Source organism: Salvelinus fontinalis, chromosome 36, assembly GCF_029448725.1.
Source record: "Salvelinus fontinalis isolate EN_2023a chromosome 36, ASM2944872v1, whole genome shotgun sequence".
Classification (NCBI taxonomy): domain Eukaryota; kingdom Metazoa; phylum Chordata; class Actinopteri; order Salmoniformes; family Salmonidae; genus Salvelinus; species Salvelinus fontinalis.
In genome coordinates this window covers 16,318,209-16,344,706 of record NC_074700.1, presented here as the reverse complement: position 1 = coordinate 16,344,706, position 26,498 = coordinate 16,318,209, and the positions used below count along the sequence as shown (strand labels likewise).

The 26,498-nt window shown below is 41.1% G+C and overlaps 2 protein-coding genes across 2 annotated transcripts; both read right to left on the bottom strand.

Moving 5' to 3' along the window:
• Positions 1-4,262: 4,262 nt before the first annotated feature.
• Positions 4,263-6,145, bottom strand: LOC129835439 (immunoglobulin alpha-2 heavy chain-like). The gene is made up of 4 exons (XM_055901080.1): positions 6,142-6,145; positions 5,574-5,939; positions 4,973-5,323; positions 4,263-4,294 (listed from the first exon to the last, which is right to left on the bottom strand). Exons 1-4 carry the CDS (start codon positions 6,143-6,145, stop codon positions 4,263-4,265), a joined length of 753 nt encoding a protein of 250 aa, XP_055757055.1.
• Positions 6,146-24,461: 18,316 nt separating this feature from the next.
• On the bottom strand, positions 24,462-26,195 carry LOC129835801 (uncharacterized). Its single transcript, XM_055901580.1, has 6 exons — positions 26,153-26,195; positions 25,605-25,970; positions 25,115-25,465; positions 24,872-25,003; positions 24,715-24,764; positions 24,462-24,605 (listed from the first exon to the last, which is right to left on the bottom strand). Exons 1-6 carry the CDS (start codon positions 26,193-26,195, stop codon positions 24,462-24,464), a joined length of 1,086 nt encoding a protein of 361 aa, XP_055757555.1.
• Between the last annotated feature and the right edge of the window lie 303 nt (positions 26,196-26,498).

Here is a 26,498-nt window from a genome sequence, read left to right as displayed (position 1 = left end):
GCATGGATCGGACCAACACGCAGCGAGGTATGTAGACATAATGATATTTAATTATAATAACGAATACGCAAATACAAGACAAACTACAAAACAACAAACGACGTCAACAGACCTGAACATGCGAACTAACATAAACACGAAGAACGCACGAACAGACTAAACAAAACATAACAGTACCGTGTGGTGCACAAACACAGACACAGCAACAATCATCAACAAACAAACAGTGAGAACAGCCTACCTTAAATATGGTTCTCAATCAGAGGAAACGTCAAACACCTGCCTCTAATTGAGAACCATATCAGGCAACACATTAAACCCAACATAGAAACACAACACATAGAATGCCCACCCCAACTCACGCCCTGACCAACTAAACACATACAAAAACAAGAGAAAACAGGTCAGGAACGTGACACCTTATTAAAGTTGAACATTTACTCTGAGGTCTTGACTCTACACCTACAGTACTCACCAGTTTCTCCACAGAGGTCCATAGGTTATACCTGTAGATCCGCCCGAAGCTGGTGCTTTACAGCTGTAGACTTATCATGTAAACTCAGCATGAAAAGAAACGTCCTTTTTTCAGGACCCTGTCTTTCAAAGATATTTCCAAATAAATAAAAATCCAAATAACTTACAGATCTTCATTGTAGAGGGTTTAAACACTGTTTCCCATGTTTGTTCAATGAACCATAGACAATTCATGAACATGCACCTGTGGAACGGTCGTTAAGACACTAACAGCTTACAGACATTAGGCAATTAAGGTCACAGTTATGAAAACTTGGGACACTAGAGAGGCCTTTCTACTGACTCTGAAAAACACCAAACAAAAGATGCCCAGGGTCCCTGCTCATCTGCATGAACGTGCCTTCGGCATGCTGCAAGGAGGCATGAGGACTGCAGATGTGGCCAGGGCAATAAATTGCAATGTCCGTACTTTGAGAAGCCTAAGACAGTGCTACAGGGAGACAGGACGGACAGCTGATTGTCCTCGCAGTGGCAGACCAGTCCTCGCAGTGGCAGACCACGTGTAACAACACCTGCACAGGATCAATACATCCAAACATCACACCTGCGGGACAGGTACAGAATGGCAACAACAACTGCCCAAGTTACACCAGGAACGCACAATCCCTCCATCAGTGCTCTGTGCTCAGACTGTCCGCAAATAGGCTGAGATAGGCTGGACTGAGGGCTTGTAGGCCTGTTGTTAGGCAGGTCCTCACCAGACATCACTGGCAACGACGTCGCCCATGGGCACAAACCCACCATCGCTGGACCAGACAGGACTGGCAAAAAATGCTCTTCACTGACGAGTCGCGGTTTTGTCTCACCAGGGGTGATGGTCGGATTCGTGTTTATCGTCGAAGAAATGAGCGTTACACCGAGGCCTGTACTCTGGAGCGGAATCGATTTGGAGATGGAGGGTCCGTCATGGTCTGGGGCGGTGTGTCACAGCATCATCGGACTTAGCTTGTTGTCATTGCAGGCAATCTCAACGCTGTGCTCATGCCTCGTGATACCCTTCCTGCCGGCTCATCCTGACATGACCCTCCAGCATGACAATGCCACCAGCCATACTGCTCGTTCTGTTCATGATTTCCTGCAAGACAGGTATGTCAGTGTTCTGCCATGGCCAGCGAAGATCCCGGATCTCAATTCCATTGAGCACGTCTGGGACCTGTTGGATCGGAGGGTGAGGGCTAGGGCCATTCCCCCCCAGAAATGTCAGGGAACTTGCAGGTGCCTTGGAGGAAGAGTGGGGTAACATCTCACAGCAAGAACGGGCAAATCTGGTGCAGTCCATGAGGAGGAGATGCATTGCAGTACTTAATGCAGCTGGTGGTGACACTATATACTGACTGTTACTGTCAGGACCCGGTTACGAACTCGGGTCTCCGGTGTGAGAAACAGTCACTTAGTTAACTGAGCCACTAATAGTCTGCAGAACCCAGAAGATGAGGCAGACACAGCAGTACTAGAGACGGTGGTTTAATAAAGAAAAAAGGAAAAGATCTTCAGGCAAAAAATATAAATCCACAACGTCAAAAGTAATTCCAAGAGAAAAAATGTATATCCTCCAAGACACAAGGAAAAATTCACAAAGTGGTAAGAACAGCAGGGAAAAAACAAACCTCAAAAGAATAATCAAAAATAAACAAGAACAAAACCAGAGTACCTCAAGAAAATCCAACTTGGGTGGGGCTGGGTGCTAACATACAAACACAGAGCAAAGAACTGAGGAACACTAAGGGTTTAAATACTTTCAAGGGAAATGAGGCACAGGTGCAAATAATAACTGGAACAAGGGAAAATACAAAAGGGTCAAAAACCACCAGAGGGGGACTGTCATGACTCTTCTTCTTTGGTGAGGATTATAGGCGCCAGATCAGCTCGGCACAGGGCTGACAGATAGCCAGACCCCGCCTTTCTCTCCCACCAGAGAGGAAGGGGGGAAGTTGGGCTGGTTTTATGACTTAACGACCGGTCGTAAACTTTCTCTCTCTTGCCTTTGCAGTATTGAGAATGGCATGTCTGAGTGTTACAACAAAGAGAGACGTTGCCAAAACTTTAACATCAAAAGATTGGACATTGAAATAAGATTTTTAACATAAAGAATGTGGGAATTGGTTGGTGGGGATGGAAACAATAAACAATAATCTATATATAGGAAGACACGAAAAACATTGAGTAGAAAAATGTTTCAATTTTTTTTTTCTCACTAAGAATGTCTACATGTTGTGTGGTTCTCTTTAGCCAATGTATCTACTCAAGTGAAAGGAACCAAGCCTGACATTGAAGGTAAGACATTTGAAAAGATGGTCTCTAAAAAAATTTACATGAAATGTTAAAAATATTCTAAACGGGGCTCCACATGGAGGTACGGTATTGTAAATGATATGTCTCGAGAATCAACCTGAATTGCTGAACTACATAACATTTGTTCTGGTTGTTATCATTATTATCCTGATAGTAACAAACATTCTCCTGACAATCTGCGGAGGAGAGCGCTGCAAGAATGTAAGTAGTGTTCTAAAGTTTATCTTTAAAAAAAATGTATTTAACCTTTATTTAACCAGAAAGGGTACATTGAGATTTGAAATCTTTTATTTTCAAGAGCATCCTGGCCAAGATAGGCAGCACAGTCATTACACAATTACAGACAGACAACATGAAAAACTACAAGTAATCTAGTAAAAACCATAGAATTCACAAGAGTATAACAAAATCATAAAACAGCAAATTAAAAACATTGACAGGTCAGGGAATCAGTCTCAAAATCCTTAATCAGTGACTTAAAAACACCAATTGGGACAAGTTCTTCCAGTTTAAAAGTATTTTGTAAGGCGTTCCAAGACGATAGCGCAGAGTACATAAAAGTCCTTTTACCAAATTCAGCTCGGACATTTGGAACAGTTAGCAGGATAAGGTCCTGCTAACGAGAGTATCCACCACATTTCTGAACAATAAAAATGCCCAAATAAAATGGTAGTAAACCCAAAATGGCTTTGTAAATAAAAGTATACCAGTGACTGAGCCTACGAGTGACTAGAGAAGGCCAGCCAACCCTGGTATACAAAGTGCAGTGGTGCGTAAGGGTTTTGCAGTTTAAAATAAATCTCAAAGCGCCATGGTAAAGGTTGTCAATTGATCTCAGACACTGAGCGGAAGCATTCATATATAAAAGTAGCTGATACTAGCCTCCTTCTGGCTTCAAAAGAAAAACAGAATTTATTATTATTTATTATTTATTCCTAAAATAATCCCAACTTTTTGTAAGTTAAATATGCAATTTAAAAGAGAACGTCATCAATTAAAATTCCAAGATATTTAAGTGAGGTTACAGTCTCAATCTCATTGCCCTGAAAGGTAGTAATAGGTTAAAGGTTCAGCGATCTGTTTCTTGCTTTAGAAAACACCATTAGTTTAGTTTTGTCAGTATTGAGGATCAGCTTCAATTGACACAAGGTATGTTGAACAAAATAAAAAGCAGTTTGCAAATTATGGAAAGCTTTTGAGAGAGACTTTGTCATGCCTTATACAAAATATATGATATATGAATGCTATATATTAATAGCATAAATTAATATAATGTATGAATGGTAAACAATAATATACAAAGAGTATATGTTTTGTTTTTTAATTAAGAGTGACCAAGCACACTTCACCCACAGTCCAAGTGAGTAATTTAGTAATTGTGGATGAAGCATATATATCTCTGTCTTTATTTTAGAATCTGAACATGACACCGAGAATTACGCTGCACTGAGCTTCTCAATGAACAGATCTGAGCGTGGAAGAGGGAGAGGGCAGGGTGGAGACGTTTCTGAGAAGCTCATTGTGTATGCTCCCTTAAAGCAACAGCTGTGAAATAGTCTTGTTTGAATATATTATCCCATCATACTGTATCCACTGTAGAATTGTCAGTATTGAATAAAAATGTGCATATTATTTCAATAAAGATGATTTCATTTATTGAAAATCTGAACAGCAATATCTGCATCTTCAACGTGTCGAAAGGCTGAAATATGGGCATTTAACTTTACATTATGTTACCAAAGCTGACGAGCACTGAAACATTTGAAAAGACAGTAAACCACATTTGCATTTGTAACAGCTAAAGGACTGAGAAACTGAATTATTGATTTAATCTATTTCCTGATGAGGTAGATGATGAAGAAGATGGTCAGACAGCAGAGGAGAAATCCAGTTCTTATGATGGAGAAGAGGACAAGGATCCTCAAATCCGCTTCAGTTGCCACCTGGATATCCCCTCCTGAAAGAATGTCATGTTTTCTATTATACAGTAGAGGCTATTACAGTGTAATAGCATGTATTTTATTTTGCCTTTAATTGATCAGGTAAGTCATTGGGAACACATTGTGTTTTACAATAACTACCTGTATAACTAGAGTAAATATAACGTTTATGTCATTTTATTAACAAAGAAGCATAAGAGGTTTACCTTGAATGTCCACCTTGGTCCCTTTCCCAAAGAGTATCTCCCCACATAAGGCCACAGCACAGTAGTAAGTCCCAGCATCAGAGAGGCTGAGGTTCCTCTTGGGGAGGTTGTAGACACAGCTCTGTGTAGGAGACCCAGCCTCAGGGCTCTTCTCACACTGATCACTCCTGTCTCCGTGGGTGTAAATGATTCCTGGACGGGATTCTCCCGAGCCACGTCTGAACCAATAGACACTGTGTTCTCCTGCACAGGTCTCCATGTGTATTGTACAGTTCAGAGTCACAGACTCTCCTGGCTGGACTGACTCAGACACAGACTGCTCTACAGCTGTCTCGCTGTTGGAGCCTGAATCTGAAAAGAGGGTTTAAATATGTCAGCAAATCTGTGTTAACTATCTATAACTTCCCATAGCAAGTGTTCTTACTCATTGAGAGAATCATCTGAATGAGAGAACACCTGATATTAACTGTAAGACGCTTTTCCAGAAAGTTTTTTTAATTTTATTCTTAGGCTATCTAAGTACTACTCTTTATCTACAAATTCAGAATTCGTCAGAAAATATTTAAGGATTACTGAGGAAAAGAAATTCTCAGTACTGTACCTTTTATATTGAGAAAGGTTCCTTTTCCAAATTCCAACACATTCGAGTGTGCGCTCCCACAGTAGTACAAGGCTGAATCCGAGCTATTTATGTCTGAGATGCTGAGGTGATTTATTCCTTGGCCGCTTTGCACTGAAAATCGAGGGTTACCCTTGAATTCATGGTAAAACGTAGGAGCCTCGTCATACCTATAGACTGTTGAGATGACCTGAGGTTTTTCTCCCAAGGGTTGCTTGTACCAAGAGAAATGCATGGCCACGTCGCCTTCATAGAAGCACTGCAAAGTCACTGTGTCCCCAACATTGGCTGACGTGAGACCACTCGACTGTTGTATGGCTGAGGGCTCAGTCCCAGCTCGTGCATGAACTACAACTAAAGAAAAGACATCTCACAAATATATGAACTGATATATATTTATTAAAATACAATATTGGAATGCCTCAAAGTGTCAATCAAAATAAATGATATCATTGTACTCACTGATGAAGGCAATCGCTAAACGTGGCTGAGTAAAACATTATATATAGAAACTGAACATGCCATCATAATAAAAGTAAGTAAAACATACCCATCTCTCCAAGAAGCAAACATGTGTACAGTGGTGCGAACATCTTAATAGCTGTCATCTTGTGTCTTGAGTGGAAAAATCTACCTCTGTAGAACAACACTTCTCAAATGAGGTTATTTAGTTTCTGAGACGCATTAAATAGTCTGCGGTATCTTATTTAGCATTTCAGCAGATTACAGGGTTTCCACAGTGAGCAGCGAGGACATGCTGAAGATAAACTGAGTGCTCCTGTGGTGACTTGACCTAACCCAGATTACAAGAGACCGGATGGACAGAGCTGAGCATCCTGTTGGGCTGGCACTACTGTGTTTATCTTCTATGATATATGCTTTAAAATGTAATGCAGCAAAAGTCAGAATTGCACTTTTTGAATGAAGAACCAAGTTTAGCAAAATCCTGGCCTTCATTTTCTGAGGACAGATATTGTTGTCTTAAAACCTGTTTGGGCTGCAAGCTGAATATTGAAAAAACTGGAAAATGTGTGCACATTTTCAAACAGCCTCCTAAGAAACTTTTTATTTTCCAATATGCATATATTTACTACTGTTGGATAGATAACAGTCTGTAGTTTCTAAAAAGGTTTGAATTGTTTCTCTAAGTCGAACAGAAATATTTTTACAGCCATTTTCCCAGCCGAATTGAGATTTCCAAAATGCGATGTGTCTCTTTAAGACCTTCTCTATAAAAGGCCCTTTGACTTGGGACCATAGGGACACATCACAGGCCTTCGTCAGGCTGTAATGCGGAAGTGAGAATTGAAAGGAGTCGAATATCTCGTCCATGGACTGAATAACACACCTTCTTGTGAGACCTGCGCAGTTAAAAAAAAATTCCGGGCGCGAAGGATAATTTGGTCTCGGCTTCTGGAACAAGGTAGATAACGGTGAATATGATGTCTGACTACGATATTATTTGATACATGTCACAAAATCATCCTAAAGTATGTTTTTTCAATATACTTTAATTATATTATTGCAATTTATTCTGGACTTTAGATGTGATACGACGGAAGAATTTTTTGAAGAAACGCTGTGTAGCGCCGCAATGCTATCGTGCTTGCTAACCAAAGAGGGAAATAATTCGTTCTGGAACCCAACTAAAGACTCTACTGGACATTGGACCCCGTTACAACATTCTGATGGAATATCAACAAAGATAAGACCCAATTTGGGATGCTTTTCATATATCTGTTGAGCTGTGCTGTGCTAAGTGGGCTAACTGTGCTAGGCTAGCGCTTGACCAATGCTAGTGCTGACTTATGCTAGCTTATGTTGTTAGCTAATATAACGATATATTGTGTTTTCGCTGTAAAACACTTCAAAAATCGGAAATGTTGGCTTTATTCACACGATATCTGTCTTTCATTAGTTATCCACCATATGTTTTTCTGAAATGTTTTATGAGGTGTAATTAGTAGCCGACGTTGGTGTATGTATTTTCTCTGGCTACTCCCGTCTGGATTCAGACTCTAGCTATGTGTTAGCATTTTTGGGTAGCATCAATGTAAAACTGATTTATAGCTAAAATATGCACTTTTTATGAACAAAACAGATTTATTGTGTAACATGTTATATGACTGTCATCTGAGGTAGTTTTTTCTGGGCTCTTTAGGTTGGTTTTAGTTTATTTCGGTTGGCTTGTGCATGCTACTTCAATCATAATTCATACTTCATAATCATATCCATACGTGTCTGTCCACTTTTGTATTTGGTGGTGAGCTAACATAAATATATGTGGTGTTTTCTCTGTAAAACATTTAAAAAATCGGACATGTTGGCTGGATTGACAAGATGTTTATCTTTCAAATGCTGTATTGGACTTGTTAATGTGTAAAAGTTAAATATTTAAAAAAAAAAAAATTTGAATTTCGCGCCCTGCAGCTGTTGTCATTGTCGTACCGATTTCGGGCTTGCAGCCCAAACAGGTTAACAACCCACTCCCCTTTAAGGACTGGGGAATGATCAAGGCCTTTTACGTCTTGAGAAAGCTCAAGGATTTCTAAAGTAATTGCTGTATACTTTAAATATCAATATCGTTTTACATTTCTATTTCATCTATTCAATAATATCTCAATGATATTCTGATTATATTCTTCTTTTCAATGACATTCTGATTTAATCTCTTCAGTTTGCATTTAAACGGAAAGGGTTAAAGCTGAGGAGATAAAATATCCAAACATAATTTCCCTTTGGTTGTCTCTGGGGAGAAATGTAGCTAGATAGCTCATCATTGGCTAGGCCCTCAGAAGCTCGATAGAAGGCATCTGCCATTCAACCGTATTAGAGCAGAATTTTGGAGTGACAGTAGAATCAACCAATCACATTTTGACTTGTAATGGGTGGGACATTTTGACAAAAACGTATGGGAACTCCCGCCATTCTCAAAGACCGACAGGTCACCACGCAATAACGAGCAGTAGTTTTTCCAGTCTAAGCTAGCTAGTTTTTTGTAGGCTACTGTGTGGCGGCTGCTGTAGAATTTGTTATTGAAGATGATGTTGATGCTAATTTGTTAACGTGACCCTTTTTGAGATTAAATTTCAACAAGAAGTTGTTTCAAATGATCATCATCTGGTGAGTGTTTTTTTTATTGCAGCTCACTTGCTGTTGTCTGTTTGAAAAGAATGTGTTATGCGTGTGAAACATTGTTGTATTTAACCTTTAGATCACTGGTTAGTGTGTGTGTTTAATGTGATAACGATGTTTGCAATGGGAAGTTATAGTTGTACATTTCGATTGGGAAGTGCTTAGCATAATGGTTGTGTTTTTGTGATCTTATGATTGGAACCTACTGGCTCATTATGTTCTAATGAATGTACTGCTTATTCTATGACATCATGCTGTGTGTGACTGCTGTCTTTCTATCAGTCTATGTGTTTTTTACAGAAAGTGCACTCTCCTACTGCTATTGCAGTCGCTGTCCTTTCAGCATCATGAGCCTGTCAAACTCACATCCTTTGATGTGCCACTGTTTTCTCTTTAGGTGATAGTGTGATAGTAATGGCGTTAGGCTACCATACTGTAGGTTGTGTAAGCAATATGGTTGTTGTTGGTAACATTAGTGCAGGTTCTGTGTCAGTTTTTCTAGATCTTTGAGTTCAGTACAACTTTGTGGAAGATTTTCCCCCTCTGAAGGGCTAGGTCCAGTAGCTACGGTTTGCCACTGCCTTCAGTAAGGTATACTATGCATGAATTACAAGCCACTGCTCCTGCCAATTGCAACAGTTAAACAAACAACTCAGAAAATAGAGCATGCTGGGAAATATGATATATTGTTCTATGTAGAACCCACCTTGCTTTCCAAAGAATCATCAAAAAACGGTTCTTAGGATAATAAAGTGTAACGATTCTCGTCCTGGGAAGATGAGGAGGAAGGATCGGACCAATACGCAGCGTGGTACGTATCCAAAATACTTTTAATAAAGATGAACACGCGAACAAAAACGACAAACGAACAGTCCTGTAAGGTGAACACACAAAACAGAAAACAACCACCCACCAACACAGGTGGGAACAGGCTACCTAAGTATGGTTCTCAATCAGAGACAATGATAGACAGCTGCCTCTGATTGGGAACCATACCAGGCCAAACACATAGAAATACAAAACAAGGACAACATAGAACACCAGACATAGAATACCCACCCAAACTCACGCCCTGACCAACCAAAATAGAGACATAAAAAGGATATCTACGGGAAGGGCGTGACATAAAGGTTCTAGCTGTAGTCTTTTAAGTTACAAAGAACCCTTGTCTTTCAAAAATAGTTATTCTAATCAAAATTGTTCTTGTTAGAATCCTATACCTCCGCAAAGAACCCTTTTGAAAATGTTTTTTCTAAGAGTGTAGAATATATAAACTCATCCGTTGGGGGTGTCTTACAGTGAGAACAGATTTAGATCCCTTTTAAAACGCTGTTATTTTAAAATGAACTAAATATGTTTGACCAACTGGTCTGTTGAAATACGTTCGATCAATTAAGAGCATTTACAATTCTGGGAACCTCTATGATGATAAACTACGGTCTACATCTCAAACATCTTATCATTCTCTCTATCAAACCAAATGCAAGAGTTGAAAATCAGTGGTTGGTGGTAATTTAAAAAATATAAAAAAATATCTGTGGTCATTGTATGCAGCGATGGTTGTCACACTTTGTCCCGCCCATAATCACAAATTACTTTCATCTCTCTTATTTGAAGATTCAGTCCTTCATTCATGGTCTGGCAGTGCAGATCTAAACACAGAATGGAACGCATATATATACCAGCTCTCGTCCTCTACTGCTTATTGTATCTTCAGTTCACATTTTGTGATTCACCAATAGATTTGGTCTTATCACATAGTTGTGACTGTGTTTACAGTGCCTTTCGGAAAGTAATCAGACCCCTTGATTTTTTTCTCCACATTTTGTTACGTTACAGCCCTATTCTAAAATGGATTAAATAGTTTTTTTCATCAATCTACACCCAATATCCCATAATAACCAAGCAAAAACATGTTTTTAGAAATGATTGCTATTGTATTAAATATAAAAAACTGAAATATCACATTTACATAAATATTCAGACCCTTTCCTCAGTACTTTGTTGAAGCACCTTTGGCAGCGATTACAGCATCAAGTCTTCTTGGGTATGATGCTACAAGCTTGGCACATCTGTATTTGGGGAGTTTCTCCCTTTCTTCTCTGCAGATCCTCTCAAGCTCTGTCAGGTTGGATGTGGGGCATTGCTGCACAGCTATTTTCAGGTCTCTCCAGAGATGTTCGATCGGGTTCAAGTCCAGTCTCTTGCTGGAAATTTAGAGACTCGTCCTGAAGCCACTCCTGCATTGTCTTGGCTGTGTGCTTAGGGTCGCTGTCCTGTCGGAAAGTGAACCTTTGCACCAGTCTGAGGTCCTGAGCACTCTTGAGAAGGTTTTCATCAAGGATCTCTCTGTACTTTGCTCCAGTAATCTTTGCCTCGATCCTGACTTGTCCTTGCTGCTGAAAAACATCCCCACAGCATGATGCTGCCAACACCATACTTCACCGTAGGGATGGTGCCAGGTTTCCTCCAGATGTGACGCTTGGCATTCAGAGAATCTTGCTTCTCATGGTCTGAGTCTTTAGGTGCCTTTTGGCAAACTCCAAGTGGGCTGTCTTGTGCCTTTTACTGAGAAGTGGCTTCCGTCTGGACACTCTACCAGAGAGGCCTGATTGGTGGAATGCTGCGGAGATGGTTGTCCTTCTGGAAGTTTCTCCCATCTCCACAGAGGAAATCTAGAGGTCTGTCAGAGTGACCATCGGGTTCTTGGTCACCTCCCTGACCAAGGACCTTCTCCCGATTGCTCAGTTTGGCCAGGTGTCCAGCTCTAGCAAGAGTCTTGGTGGTTCCAAACTTCTTCCATTTAAGAATGTTGGAGGCCACTCTGTTCTTGGGCACCTTCAATGCTGCAGACATTTTTTGGTACCATTCTGCAGATCTATGCCTCGACACAATCCTGTCTCGGAGCTATACCGACAATTTCTTTGACCTTATGTGTTGGTTTTTGCTCTGACATGCACTGTCAACTGTGGGAACTTATATAGACAGGTCTGTGCCTTTCCAAATCATGTTCAATCAATTGAATTTACCACAAGTGGACTTCAAACAAGTTGTAGAAACTTCTCAAGCAATTTGGGGTGGCAGGTAGCCTAGTGGTTAGAGCGTAGGGCCAGTAACTGAATGGTTCCTAGATCGACTCCCCGAACTGACAAGCTCGTTCTGCCCCTGAACAAGGCAGTTAACCCCCAGTTCCTAAGCCGTCAATGTAAGTAAGAATTTGTTCTTAAAACTTCTTAAGGCTAGGGGGCAGTATTTTGACATCCGGATGAAAAGCGTGCCCAAAGTAAACTGCCTGTTACTCAGGCACAGAAGCTAGACTATGGATATAATTGCTAGATTTGGATAGAAAAAAAAGTTTCGAAAACTGTAAAAATAATAACATAACTGATTTGGCAGGCGAAACCCCATGGACAAACCATCCAGGGGGGAAAACATTGAGGTCATAGGATTTCCCAATGGTTTTCCATGGGAAGTCCTATTTATGAGGAACCTGGTTGCAGTTCCTATGGCTTCCACTAGATGTCAACAGTCTTTAGAAATTGTTCAATGTTTTTCTTTTGAGAAATTAAGAAGTAGGGTGTCACTCCAGGTGGACTCTACTGTTTTGGTGCGCGTGAACTGGAATGCGCTTCATGTTGTTTTTATCCGGTATTAGAAACAGTTTATTCCGTCTTCAATTTGATCAATTATTTACATTTAATGATACCCGAGGTTGGATTAGGAACGTTGTTTGAAATGTTTGGACCAAGTTTACAGGTAACTTATTAGATACTTTGTAGTCATGTTGGGCGAGTTGGAACCGGTGTATTTCTGAATCAAACACGGCAAATAAATGGACATTTTGGGGATATAAAGAAGGAATTTATCGAACAAAACTACCATTCATTGTATAAATGAGACATTTGGGATTGCAAAAAGAAGAAGATCTTCAAAGGTAAGGCATTTATTATATGGCTATTTCTGACTTTTGTGTCGCACCTGCCTGGTTGAAAAATTATTTTCATGAGTTTGTATGAGGGGCGATGTCCTCAGATAATCGCATGGTCTGCTTTCGCCGTAAAGCCTTTTTGAAATCTGAGACAGCGGCTGGATTAGCAAGAAGTTAAACTTTATTTTGATGTATTACATATATATTTTCGTGAATGTTGAATATTGATATTCCTGTAATTTGAATTTGGCGCGCTGCCATTTCACTGGATGTTGTCAAATCGATCCCACTAAAGGGATTGGCGCGGGAAGGGACTTGCCTAGTTAAATAAATTAATAATTTAAATGATCAATGGAAACAGGATGCAGCGGAGCTCAATTTCAATGCTTATAGCAATGTTCTGAATACTTATGTAAATAAGGTATTTCTGTTTTTATGTTTAATAAATTAGCAAACATTTCTAAAAACCTTTTTTCGCTTTGTCATTATGGGGTATTTTGTGTAGATTGTTGAGGAAATTGTGTTATTTAATCCTTTTTAGAATAAGGCTGTAACATAACAAAATGTGGAAAAAGTCACAGGGTCTGAATATTTTCCGATGGCCCTGTAGGTGTTTATATCATGTGCATGAAGAACACTTTTTATTCACAACTGTTTCTAAACCTTTGTTTTCTCTCTTTCAGATCGGACCCATGCTGTGTCTGTCTCTCCGTCACCGTTAGTGGTGGTCCATCCAGGGGATAATGTCACCCTCAGTGGTGGTCCAGCTAGGCAGTGGTGGTTCTAGCTTGTATGGCTCCCTGTGCGAACCCCCCCTTCAGCTCCCCCCCACGCAAAAAAAAAGCACCATTCTGCACTAACTGTCATTTTTATTCAGACATTTGGAACAACACAAATGAATAATCATAACATTTAAAACTATATAAAAATATATACAGAAATAAGACTCATAAATATCAAAAAGAAGTAACAAAGACAAATAGAAACAAATTGTAGTATATAAATACAAATAAAAAAGATAATTTAATTATTACACTATTACCCTATTGCTAACAAAAAACACACAAATAAAACTAAACTGCACAAAACCTATATCACACAAATACACAAATAGAAAAAGACAGTGTCACGTTCGTCGTATGGAGGAAGAGAGGAGGACCAAGGCGCAGCGTGATACGAATACATTCTTCTATTTATTTAACACGAAACGAAGAACACTTGAACAAACTAATCAAAACAACAAAACGAACGTGAAGCTATTCAGTGGGGAGAACAAGTATTTGATACACTGCCGATTTTGCAAGTTTTCCTACTTACAAAGCATGTAGAGGTCTGTAATTTTTATAATAGGTACACTTCAACTGTGAGAGACGGAATCTAAAACAAAAATCCAGAAAATCACATTGTATGATTTTTAAGTAATTAATTTGCATTTTATTGCATGACATAAGTATTTGATAGATCAGAAAAGCAGAACTTAATATTTGGTACAGAAACCTTGGTTTGCAATTACAGAGACCATACATTTCCTGTAGTTCTTGACCAGGTTTGCACACACTGCAGCAGGGATTTTGGCCCACTCCTCCATACAGACCTTCTCCAGATCCTTCAGGTTTTGGGGCTGTCGCTGGGCAATACGGACTTTCAGCTCCCTCCAAAGATTTTCTATTGGGTTCAGGTCTGGAGACTGGCTAGGCCACTCCAGGACGTTGAGATGCTTCTTACGGAGCCACTCCTTAGTTGCCCTGGCTGTGTGTTTCGGGTCGTTGTCATGCTGGAAGACCCAGCCACGACCCCTCTTCAATGCTCTTACTGAGGGAAGGAGGTTGTTGGCCAAGATCTCGCGATACATGGCCCCATCCATCCTCCCCTCAATACGGTGCAGTCGTCCTGTCCCCCTTTGCAGAAAAGCATCCCCAAAGAATGATGTTTCCACCTCCATGCTCCACGGTTGGGATGGTCTTCTGGGTTGGACTCATCCTTCTTCTTCCTCCAAACATGGCGAGTGGAGTTAAGACCAAAAAGCTCTATTTTTGTCTCATCAGACCACATGACCTTCTCCCATTCCTCCTCTGGATCATCCAGATGGTCATTGGCAAACTTCAGACGGGCCTGGACATGCGCTGGCTTGAGCAGGGGGACCTTGCGTGCGCTGCAGGATTTTAATCCATGGCGGCGTAGTGTGTTACTAATGGTTTTCTTTGAGACTGTGGTCCCAGCTCTCTTCAGGTCATTGACCAGGTCCTGCCGTGTAGTTCTGGGCTGATCCCTCACCTTCCTCATGATCATTGATGCCCCACGAGGTGAGATCTTGCATGGAGCCCCAGACCGAGGGTGATTGACCGTCATCTTGAACTTCTTACATTTTCTAATAATTGCGCCAACAGTTGTTGCCTTCTCACCAAGCTGCTTGTATATTGTCCTGTAGCCCATCCCAGCCTTGTGCAGGTCTACAATTGTATCCCTGATGTCCTTACACAGCTCTCTGGTCTTGGCCATTGTGGAGAGGTTGGAGTCTGTTCGATTGAGTGTGTGGACAGGTGTCTTCTATACAGGTAACGAGTTCAAACAGGTGCAGTTAATACAGGTAATGAGTGGAGAACAGGAGGGCTTCTTAAAGAAAAACTAACAGGTCTGTGAGAGCCAGAATTCTTACTGGTTGGTAGGTGATCAAATACTTATGTCATGCAAATTAATTACTTAAAAATCATACAATGTGATTTTCTGGATTTCGTCTCTCAGTTGAAGTGTACCTATGATACAAATTACAGACCTCTACATGCTTTGTAAGTAGGAAAACCTGCAAAATCGGCAGTGTGTCAAATACTTGTTGTCCCCACTGTATATATGAAGTGCAGACACAAGCAACCAATACATAGACAATAACCCACGAAATACCCAACGGAATATGGCTGCCTAAATATGGTTCCCAATCAGAGACAACGATAAACAGCTGCCTCTAATTGAGAACCAATCTAGGCAACCATGGACATACAAACACCTAGACTAGTAAACACCCCATAAACATACAAAACCCCTAGACAAGACAAAACACATACATCCCCCATGTCACACCCTGACCTAACCAAAATAATAAAGAAAACAAAGATAACTAAGGTCAGGGCGTGACAGTACCCCCCCCCCCCCCCCCCAAAGGTGCGGACTCCGGCCGCAAAACCTGACACAGAAGGGGAGGGTCCAGATGGACCTTCTTACGGCGGCGGGCTCGGGTGCGGGACGTGGACCCCACTCCACCATAGTCATTACCCGCTTTGGTGGCGCCTCTGGAGCGGGGACCCGTGCAGCGAGTCCCGGACTGAAGACCATCGTAGAGGGCGCCACTGGACGGAGGGGCAGCTCCGGACTGAGTGGTAGCTCCAGACTGAGGGGCAGCTCCGGACTGAGGGGCAGCTCCGGACTGACGGGTAGCTCCGGACTGAGGGGCAACTCCGGACTGAGGGGTAACTCCGGACTGAAAGGCAGCTCCTGACTGACAGGCAGCTCCGGACAAGAAACTTTGTTTAGACTATAGACGCGACAATTGACTGCTAGGGTACGTTTCCACTTAACTATAACTTCTGTTGATAAAAACAGCTGGATGTAATGACGTCACTCCTAAAAAAATATGTTTTGGGGAAACATCTACTGTGTCGAATAAAAATGTATTGGTTGAAGTGTCTCCATTACCCATTTAGGCAAATTGCGCATTAATAAATTGGCAACAGCTTGTATGCAATCCCACCTATCATGTTTCAGGGAGACCACGAAAGCCAGCATGGATAAAATGCAATAATTGACTAATATTTGCAATATTCTAATCATTCCACGTGCCAACGTATCGCCACGGCCCATGCCATGGTGAAAATTGCACTCTTGTATGTCTAGAATTATTGGATGGTGAATCTTGCCAGCCAACCAGAATAGCAAAGCGAAGTAATTCAGGCATTCTTGAAAGTCAAGACAATTTCTGTCCTGCAAAGAAACATCATTTTGGAAAGAATTAATTTTGCAAGCAGGAGGCATTTAGAGTTAAATGTGGACTGAAGCTTATAGTTATGTGATTACATCAAGTGCCCCGCATACCTTCAAAAGTATTCGACAATCATCATATATTCTAAAAACACTGGTTCCATCATCATTTGTCGCAATAAAGAAAGTTAGACAAAGGACAAATCCACCCCTGTTAAACTGATAAAAAAGTTCTTAATCTTTAGAACATTTCTCATATATCTGTTGTTCCATATTGCTTTTGTCAAATACACCTGGGTCAATGGAAAGCTGCCTAGTGATATCATCTTTTTATTTTTTTTCTCCCTAATTTCATGGTATCCAATTGGTAGTTACAGTCTTGTCCCATCGCTGCAACTCCCGTACGGATTTGGGAGAGTTGAAGGTTCGAGAGCCATGCATCCTCTGAAACAGAACCCGGCCAAGCCGCACTGCTTCTTGACACAACCCCCGCTTAATCGATGGGACAAGAACATCCCTGCCAACCAAACCCTCCCCTAACCGGATAACGCTGAGCCAATTGTACGCCGCCCCATGGGTCTCCCTGTCACGGTCGGCTGCGACAGAGCCTGGACTCAAACCAGGATCTCTAGTGGCACAGCTAGAACTGTGATGCAGTGCCTTAGACAACTGCGCCACTCGGGAGGCCTAGTGACATTATCTTTGCAGAGATTAGCGTGTGTGGAAAAAGTCTACAGATGTAGACAACACTTTAACAATGGTGTAAAGGTGATTGGTTCAACTGAACCACATTCAAACGACCATTGGTCTTGAATTGTACCAAGACTAAGACAGGAGCTGCTGTTGAATGGTCTTGCAAGAAATTGTGGTTTGTGATTTTCTCACATTCATTTTCTCTGGACTTACCTGTGTAAAATTCTATTTTGCTATTTGTTGTTTCCTCACACAGTTACTCATGCTTAACCATGTGTACCTTAAGTATGAAAATACTATTTTGACCAGATCATTTAACAGTTCGTTACAGTACTCAAGATGACATAGGTGACCGACCGGCTTGATTCAGTCCTATGTAGCAACATTTAAATTGTGTTTTTTTTACATAGGATAAAGTAGAGACTCAGTGCTAGAACATGGTATATCATACACTAGAGTTGAGGAACAATGGGAAAGTAATTCTGCTTTGAAAGTTGATCAACTTTTAAACTCCCTTTTGAGAAAATGGCCTTGAATGATTTGGTACATCTACTGGAGAGCTCTTCTTTTTCTGCACCCACTCTGACACTGCCTTGGCCTCAGTGATGTACTGGGCCGTACCCACTACCCTTTGTAGTGCCTTGCGGTCGGAGGCTGAGCAGTTTCCATACCAGGCAGTGATGCAACCTGCCAGGATGCTCTCGGTGGTGCAGCTGTAGAATCTTTTGAGGATCTGAGGACCCATGCCAAATCTTTTCAGTCTACTGAGGGGGAATAGGTTTTGTCGTGCTCTCTTTACGACTGTCTTGGTGTGCTTGGACCATGTTAGTTTGTTGGTGATGTGGACGCCAAGGAACTTGAAGCTCTACCACTGTTGTGTCATCGGCAAACTTAATGATGGTGTTGGAGTCGTGCCTGGCCGTGCAGTCATGAGTGAACAGGGATTACAGAAGGGGACTGAGCACGCACCCCTGAGGGGCCCCCGTGTTGAGGATCAGCGTGGCGGATGTGTTTTTATCTACCCTTACCACCTGGGGGTGGGCCCACAGGAAGTCCAGGATCCAGGTGCAGAGGGAGGTGATTAGTCCCAGGGTCCTTAGCTTAATGATGAGCTTTGAGCTTTGACTACACACTGCCCTTTCACACCTGGACAAAAGGAACACTTACGTGAGATTGCTATTCATTGACTACAGCTCAGTAGTCAATGAATAGCATTCTCACGTAAGTGTTCCTTTTGTCCAGGTGTGAAAGGGCAGTGTGTAGTGCAATAGAGATTGCATCATCTGTGGATCTGTTGGGGCGGTATGCAAATTAGAGTGGGTCTAGGGTCTCTGGGATAATGGTGTTAATGTGAGCCATGACCAGCCTTTCAAAGCTCTTCATGGCTACAGACGTGAGTGCTATGGGTCGGCAGTCATTTAGGCAGGTTACCTTAGTGTTCTTGGGCACAGGGACTATGGTGGTCTGCATGAAACATGTTGGTATTACCACCTCAGACAGGGAGAGGTTGAAAATGTCAGTGAAGACACTTGCCAGTTGGTCAGCACATGATCAGAGTACACGTCCTGGTAATCCATCTGGCCCTGTGGCCTTGTGAATGTTGACCTGTTTAAAAGTATTACACTCATCGGCTGCGGAGAGCATGATCACACAGTCGTCCGGAACAGCTGATGCTCTCATGCATGTTTCAGTGTTACTTGCCTCGAAGGGAGCATAGAAGTCATTTAGCTCATCTGGTCAGCTCATATCACTGGGCAGCTCTCGGCTGTGCCTCCCTTTGTAGTCTGTAATAGTTTGCAAGCCCTGCCACATCCGACGAGTATCGGAACCGTGTAATACGATTTGATCTTAGTCCTGTATTGACACTGCCTGTATTCTGGTTCGTCGGACGGCATAGCGGGATATCTTATAAGCATCCGGGATAGAGTCCCGCTCCTTGAAAGAGGCAGCTCTACCCTTTAGCTCAGTGCGGATGTTTCCTGTAATCCATGGCTTCTGGTTGGGGTATGTACGTGCGTTTTTATGTTATCCAGAATGTTGTTGACTGCAACTGTGCTGCTAACAACAATTTAATAACGCTTTTTTGCCACCTTTTTTTGACACCGGCCATATTCATCGGGTGTTGAGCGTTAGTAAATTCGTCAGTTATTCTGCGCTCTGGCACACTCAGACTGAGGTGTTTGTAGAGAGCACGTGGTGAGGACTGAAAGTCATTGCTGCGGGTTAGAGATGAGTTTAGCTGAGTGTTAAATCTATTTAGGGTATTCAGAACACCACAGAGGTTTTCATGATACAGCTAAAACAGCTAAAACATCAGTCAATATATGCATATTTACAGTGCGTTATGCATTCAAAAATAGCTTTGTTCTCTTGATTATAAGCCTAAAATGATTGTTGCACACTGAATCTGTTTGTGAAATTCAGGGACAGAGAAAAACATGAATGATTATCAAACAATACCTCTATATGAAAGCAGTTTTATGTTTTATTGGATCTAAAATGCACAAGAGTATTAATGTGTTAACAGAATTTATAACGGTTGAAGATAAATGATTAAATAATTCTACCCGGAAACTTAACCATTATGGATTAGAGGTTATGTAGCATAGAAAATGTGTAATTAAAGCTGATAAACATATGTCCAAATAGGTTGGACTGGGGAAGAGAGGAATGTATGTGTGTGCCGAGAGAAAACAAAGAGAATCCTTAACCTATGTTTGAACCGACCCGGCTATAACTCTGGGGAGATAAGATAGGACAGGGAGTACCCCTCCAGGTTTCCCTTATCTGGGGGGGAATGGAACTGTCAGTTGGGTAGTGATCAACTGTGGTGAGAATTGTAGAGAAGTAGATAGGATAGCTCTCCTAATGTTAGTGTGTATGTATATGCGTAGGTTAAGAGAATGTTATAAAAGGAACATCTTTGTATATGCATGGGAGAGCTCTCGCAAAAAAAATTGGATTTGACTAATTGTGAGTTGGGAATTCTGTCTGTTTCATTTAAACCAGAACTTTACACACTCTGGGTTGCAGACTTATAAAGATAATTGAAATTTATAAACATTGATTACAAAATTCGACAACAATTTGTTCCTTCGAGCAGATTTCCAATATCTGTCCCTGTCGGCCGAAGGTAGCACGCCGAAAACCGTGCACGGGAGGGTCGTTGACCCGTAAATTAAAGACCTGTCCCCTGAAATTGCGGTTCAATAACAGGCCGGTATATATCTAAGGTTGAAACTCATTTTCAGAAACTCATTCTTCAATATCAGGCGCCTCTTCAACATTATGTATTCACAAAGGTTACCCAAAGTGGACCTTGCCGTTATATCTCTTGACGCCGAAAAGGCCTTTGACCAAGTTGAGTGGTCCTATCTATTCAAGGTCCTACAGAAATGTAATATTGGAGATGGGTTCATAAATTGGATCCAGCTTTTATATAGGAACCCCTGTGCGAGAATACTCACTAACCAATCATTGTCGCCCCGATTTAATCTTTACAGAGGGACAAGGCAGGGTTGTGCGCAGTCGCCTATGCTCTTCGCCCTAATCATTGAACCTCTCGCTCAGGCGATTAGATCTCATGCAGCAATACACGGCTATAATACTAAAGATACTCTTAATAAGGTTTCCCTATACGCAGATGACATTCTCCTCTATGTAACAGAACCCCAAGCTAGTATTCCAGCTATTCTTGATGTGATTAATTTGTTTGGTACCTTCTCGGGATACAGAATAAATTGGAACAAGAGTGAATTAATGCCCATACGGTTACAAAACACCTCCTGGCTAGAACATCTTCCAGTTAAGTTATCTTCAGAAAAATGTACCTATCTAGGAATTGTAGTTACCAAACAATACTCCTTACTATTTAAAGAGAATTTCCCCTCTCTGACGCAAAAACTCAAGGCAAACATACAATTTTGGAGAACTCTCCCAATTTCTCTGCTCGGAAGAATTAATGCCATTAAAATGGTCTTCCTCCCACAACTGCTCTACCAATACCAGAACATCCCAGTATTCATACCAAAATCCTTTCATAAACAACTTGACTCAATTATCAATCCTTTCATCTGGGATTATAAAACACACAGGATAGGTAAAAAACACCTCTACAAATCCAAGATGGAAGGAGGATTGTCTCTCCCAAATTTAATATTTTATTACTGGGCCGCTAACCTCCGCGCTGTTACGTTTTTTGCTGGATGACGCACCTCCGTCATCCAGCTGGCTTAGTATGGAGCGTGAGGAGTGTCACCCCTTCTCTATTGGTGCTGTGATTTTGTCGCCTGTCAATCTGGAGATGTCACTTTATCGTAACAATCCTATTATACATAGCACAGTCCGAATCTGGAAGCAAATTAAAGTCCACTTTGACCTTAGACCAATGTCATTCATGCTCCCTGTTGCCAGGAATCCCTCCTTTGCCCCATCTAACCTTGATAACACCTTTGAGCGATGGGGAGAGTTGGGGATAAGTACCATAGGGGATTTATATATAAAAGGGACCTTTGCTTCCTTTGAGATGCTAAGGGGAAACTTATAATCTTCCCAGAAGTAACTTTTTCAGATAACTACAAATCAGAGATTATGTTAGAAAACACATCCCGACATCTGGGAACACTAAGCCTTCCATGTTTGACGGATGCATCAAAACATCCCCCACCTCAGACAAACTGATATCTCGTTTATATGATGCTTTTCAATCTGTTAGCACACCTTCTACAGATGCCATTAAGGCAAAATGGGAGGAAGAACTAGGGACTGACATTTCTGTGGCAGACTGGGAAGATAGCTTGGAGTATATCCACACCTGCTCCATTAACTCCAGACATCGTCTCATACAATTCAAGGTATTACACAGATTACACTATTCCAAAACCAAACTGCATAGGATATTTCCTGATACATCCCCTATGTGTGATAAATGTCAGGCTGCACAAGGTACACTACTCCACTGCTTTGCCCTATGCTCTAGCTTGTATGGCTATTGGTGTGGAATTTTTAGGATCCTCTCTGAAGTTCTGGAGACTTCAATAGACCCAGACCCGCTTCTGATAATCCTGGGAGTGTCTGATTCCCTAAACGGATTAACCAACCCCCCAAAACAACTAATCTCTTACAGTCTCATTTCGGCAAAAAAACGAATCTTGTTGTTTTGGAAAAGGAAGGAAGCGCCCTCTACCAAATTATGGCTCAGCGAATTGGCAAACACTGTACACTCAGAAAGAATTTGTTATATTCTGAACAATAAATTATCAACATTTGATCAAATCTGGCAGCCTTTCCTCTCTTACGTGGACCATTCGGCGCTGTGAATTTGTACTTTTTAACGCACTCTCAATTGTAATATTTTAATCTACCTTTGGGCAGCATGTGCTGGCCCCACCACCCGAGCAGTCGGGAGGGGAATAGGGGGGAATAAGGGGGGAGGGATAAAGGGGGGAATAAGTGGGAGGGTGACATCTACCCTCTTTCTTTCTACCTGTCCTTGTTCTGTATGTCTTGTTTTGTAATATTTGTTTTGTACCCAGAACTCTGGGTCTTGTTGTTTCTGTCTGCTCTTTTATGTTTAGATAAGAATTGTACACCTGTCTTTTATACCTATACACCATTCTTGTGTGTGTTCAATAAAAAATATTTGAAAGAAAAAAGCCATGGTAATACATATAGTGTAGAAAACACAAAATCAATATTAAAGAGCAAAAGTCTACATGAAACAATATAATACATGTATTCTTTGATGCAAGTGTACCTTAAGTATTTTGTCCAGTTGGTCATTCAACAGTTATAGTACTCCAGAGGACCGAAAAAAGGTCTGTTGTGTCTAGAACATGTCTTGCCGTGTACAGTATAAAGGTGAAGGGAGGTAGAGAAGAGTGCGTATGGGAAACACCAGCTTAATGAAACAAGTCTATTGTATGTCAGTCTCATTCCCTCTATATCCTTCACAGAAACATGCACTGACTGATGTGTAACACCTGAAAGTGCATGTCTGATTGGAAACCAGTCAACCAGTACATGACACATTTGATCCACTCTGTTTTTCTCTCCTGTTAGTGTGGTTCTTATAGGAAGCAATCTTTCAGAAGGAGGATCCTCCTCTATTGTTCTCCTTCTGACAGAGGAACCTGTAGTAGTTTTTGTGCTTCACAAGACATGTCTGATTGAGAATGTACTGAAAGTTCTTCCATGACATCATCATAAGCTGGCCCCTCCCCCTGGGCCCATAGATCTAGAATAGATGGTGCCGTATCACACATGACACAGTTAACTCAGAGTTCAAATAGGGTTCATCAGCAGTTCTTTGTGGTTTGTAACTGATATCAGATAACTAAATATATATGTTACAGTCAGTTGTAGAAATAACTGTTTTGCTGTGGCTGTAAACTGTCAGGGGCAACATGAACAACAAGTAAAGATAATGAGAACAACAATGACACCACATAGACATCCTGCTGAAAACCACACAGAGACACAGAGACACAGAGAGCAGGTCTCAGGGTCCTGTGTGCACAAAGCCAGCAGGCCCACTTGACCAAAGCATAGATAAGGTCTCGTCTTCTGCTTACAGAAGACTGCAGAGTACCTGTGAATTTGTTCACTGTGTGGGGGTGGGTGGATGTGAGTGACATGCTGTTAACACAACTAAAAGAGGACAACACATTACAGAGGAGAGATGACTTGAATAAATATGTTGTCTCACATACTTATTCAACTACTCCCTGGAACTCAATACAAAACCACACACAAACACGAGTCATTGTCTCCGCCATATAGAGATCACTCTAGTACTCCTTTTATTTTTAGTAATTTTATTTGCACATTTTCAATGTAAAAAGGAGTTTGACAGAATATAAGCCATTCTATTGTACCACACTTACAAAAAATAAGCTTCAAATTATATATAAAGCCTGAAACACAGAGAAAGAAATGTATGTCTATACATGTGTCATGGACAAAGTAGATGTCCTAACCGACTTGCCAAAAGTATAGTTTGTTAATAAGAAATTTGTGGAGTGGTTGAAAAACAAGTTTTAATGACTCCAACCTAAGTGTATGTAAACTTCCGACTTCAACTGTATATATAAAGCCTGAAACACAGAAAAAGCAATGTATGTCTATACAGAGGAAAAATCTATGTTTCAGTCCATGTTTTGGCATCTCACCCCAGAGTACACAGTGTCTCTCTCCATGGTGCTCCTCTGTCTCCGGGTCTTTGGCTTCTTGTGGATGACATTCAGAGTAGCGTAATGGACCGTCGTGAATGTGTCATCGTCTTCTTGATTCTAAAAGAAAAATTAAATAAAAGACATAAGGAAATGACCTGATATTTTCATATTTGTTTACAGTTCATCAAAATCATACTCAGAATAGTTAACATTATGTTCTGCATACCTGGTTATGAGAACTGGGAACTCCCGGACCACTTGGCTGAGGGTGCGTTCCTTTTAGACAAAAACATGAAAGTATCATCATCATTATCATCTTACGACTTAACCCAGTTTCATGACTAAAACATGTTTAAGCATATATTTACAATGATAACGCTTACCTCTACACAGCGGAGAGGTTTTCTTGGTCATCTTATACATAACACAACCAAGGACAATGATGATGATGACACAAAGAGCCAACATTACACCCAGACAGTACACCAAGAGAACCTGGTCCTCCTTACAACCATCTGTGGAAATACAGACAGTGATAGAGGATTGGTTCAGGAAATTTTGCTCAATCAGGCATAACATATATATTTTCTTTTGACATTTTCAGAAATGTCAGAAATATCACTTACTTTCAATGTCCAGCTTGGTCCCATTGCCAAATAGTATCTCCCCACATGAGGCCACAGCACAGTAGTAAGTCCCAGCATCAGAAAGGCTGAGGTTCCTCTTGGGGAGGTTGTAGACACAGCTCTGTGTAGGAGACCCAGCCTCAGGGCTCTTCTCACACTGATCACTCCTGTCTCCATGGGTGTAAATTATTCCTGGATGGGATTCTCCTGTGCCATGTCTGAACCAATAGACACGGTGTTCTCCTGCACAGGTCTCAGTGTGTATTGTACAGTTCAGAGTCACAGAGTCTCCTGGCTTGACTGACTCAGACACAGGCTGCTGGAGTACAGACATGCTGTTGGACTCTGAACCTGAAGAGCGTGATAGTTAAGATCATAGAGTGTATATTGTATTGGCCTGCTATTTTCATTTATCATCACATTCCAAAGTATATTTCTAATTTAATGGTGCAAAATGGAAATCAAAAATTAGGGAAGGTAGTTAAGTTACCTTTAACAATTAAAACAGTTCCTTCTCCAAATTTGACTTCACCCATTAACATAACACCACAATAATATGTAGCTGAGTCCCCTGACTCTGTCTTAGAGATGGTCAGGTTAAAGCTGTCACCTCCTCTCTTCACACTCAGATGTTTTGTCTCAGTGAAATCCTTGGTAAAGTTGTTGAAATATGAACTCTCTTGAGAGTGGTGAAATGTTGATGCCATCGGAAGAGGTTTCTCTCCAAATGTCTGCTTGAACCAAGCAACATAGATCATCATATCAGACGAACAAAAGCAAGGGAGAGACACAGTACCTCCAATCCCAGTAAAAATCAAAGAGTCTGGTTGAACAATGTCCATATTCAATGTGCAAACTGGTGAAAGAAAATAACAATAACGGATCTGAGATTTAGATTAGAAAATGATTTCTACCCATTACAGAGACAATACTTCTCATTATACTTTCATATTCATACTACAAGTAATTTAAATAATTTCAAGACTATGGCATTACATTTTTTTTTTTAAAGGGACCACATTTAAAATTTGTGCTTACCGATGTCAGCGCAAAACAAAAACATTATCCAATGTCTGATCATCATTGTAACGTCAATTCTTTCTCCACTGTATATTGTGAGGGTCTGACAACAGGTCACCTCTTTTATGATGACACTTTACATGTAGCCGTCATACAGTAGGAGGGAACACTGAACTGAGAGACTCTATTGGCTGTCTGAACAGGAATCAAAGCTACTGTCTAGCAAGTGTGTTTACCCTAGTTTGAGAAGCCCAGACAGACTTTTCAAAAAGACATTCAAGTCAGAGTTATTAGATCAAGCGGATTAAATGGTGGCTTGATACACTGCTTATTGATTTGGGAAATGTAACTTATTAAGACCTGT

Bases quoted from the DNA above. Each gene is read 5' to 3' on its own strand.
- LOC129835439 (XM_055901080.1), bottom strand. The intron at 5,324-5,573 runs GTACAGTACTGA...CCCTCTTTTCAG, and splicing joins AACCTTTCTCAATATAAAAG to ATTCAGGCTCCAACAGCGAG. The intron at 4,295-4,972 runs GTAAACCTCTTA...TTCCACGCTCAG, and splicing joins GACCAAGGTGGACATTCAAG to ATCTGTTCATTGAGAAGCTC.
- LOC129835801 (XM_055901580.1), bottom strand. From the start codon at position 26,195: ATGATCAGACATTGGATAATGTTTTTGTTTTGCGCTGACATCG. The intron at 25,466-25,604 runs GTAACTTAACTA...CACGCTCTTCAG, and splicing joins AACTGTTTTAATTGTTAAAG to GTTCAGAGTCCAACAGCATG. The intron at 24,606-24,714 runs GTATGCAGAACA...TTTTTCTTTTAG, and splicing joins TTCCCAGTTCTCATAACCAG to AATCAAGAAGACGATGACAC.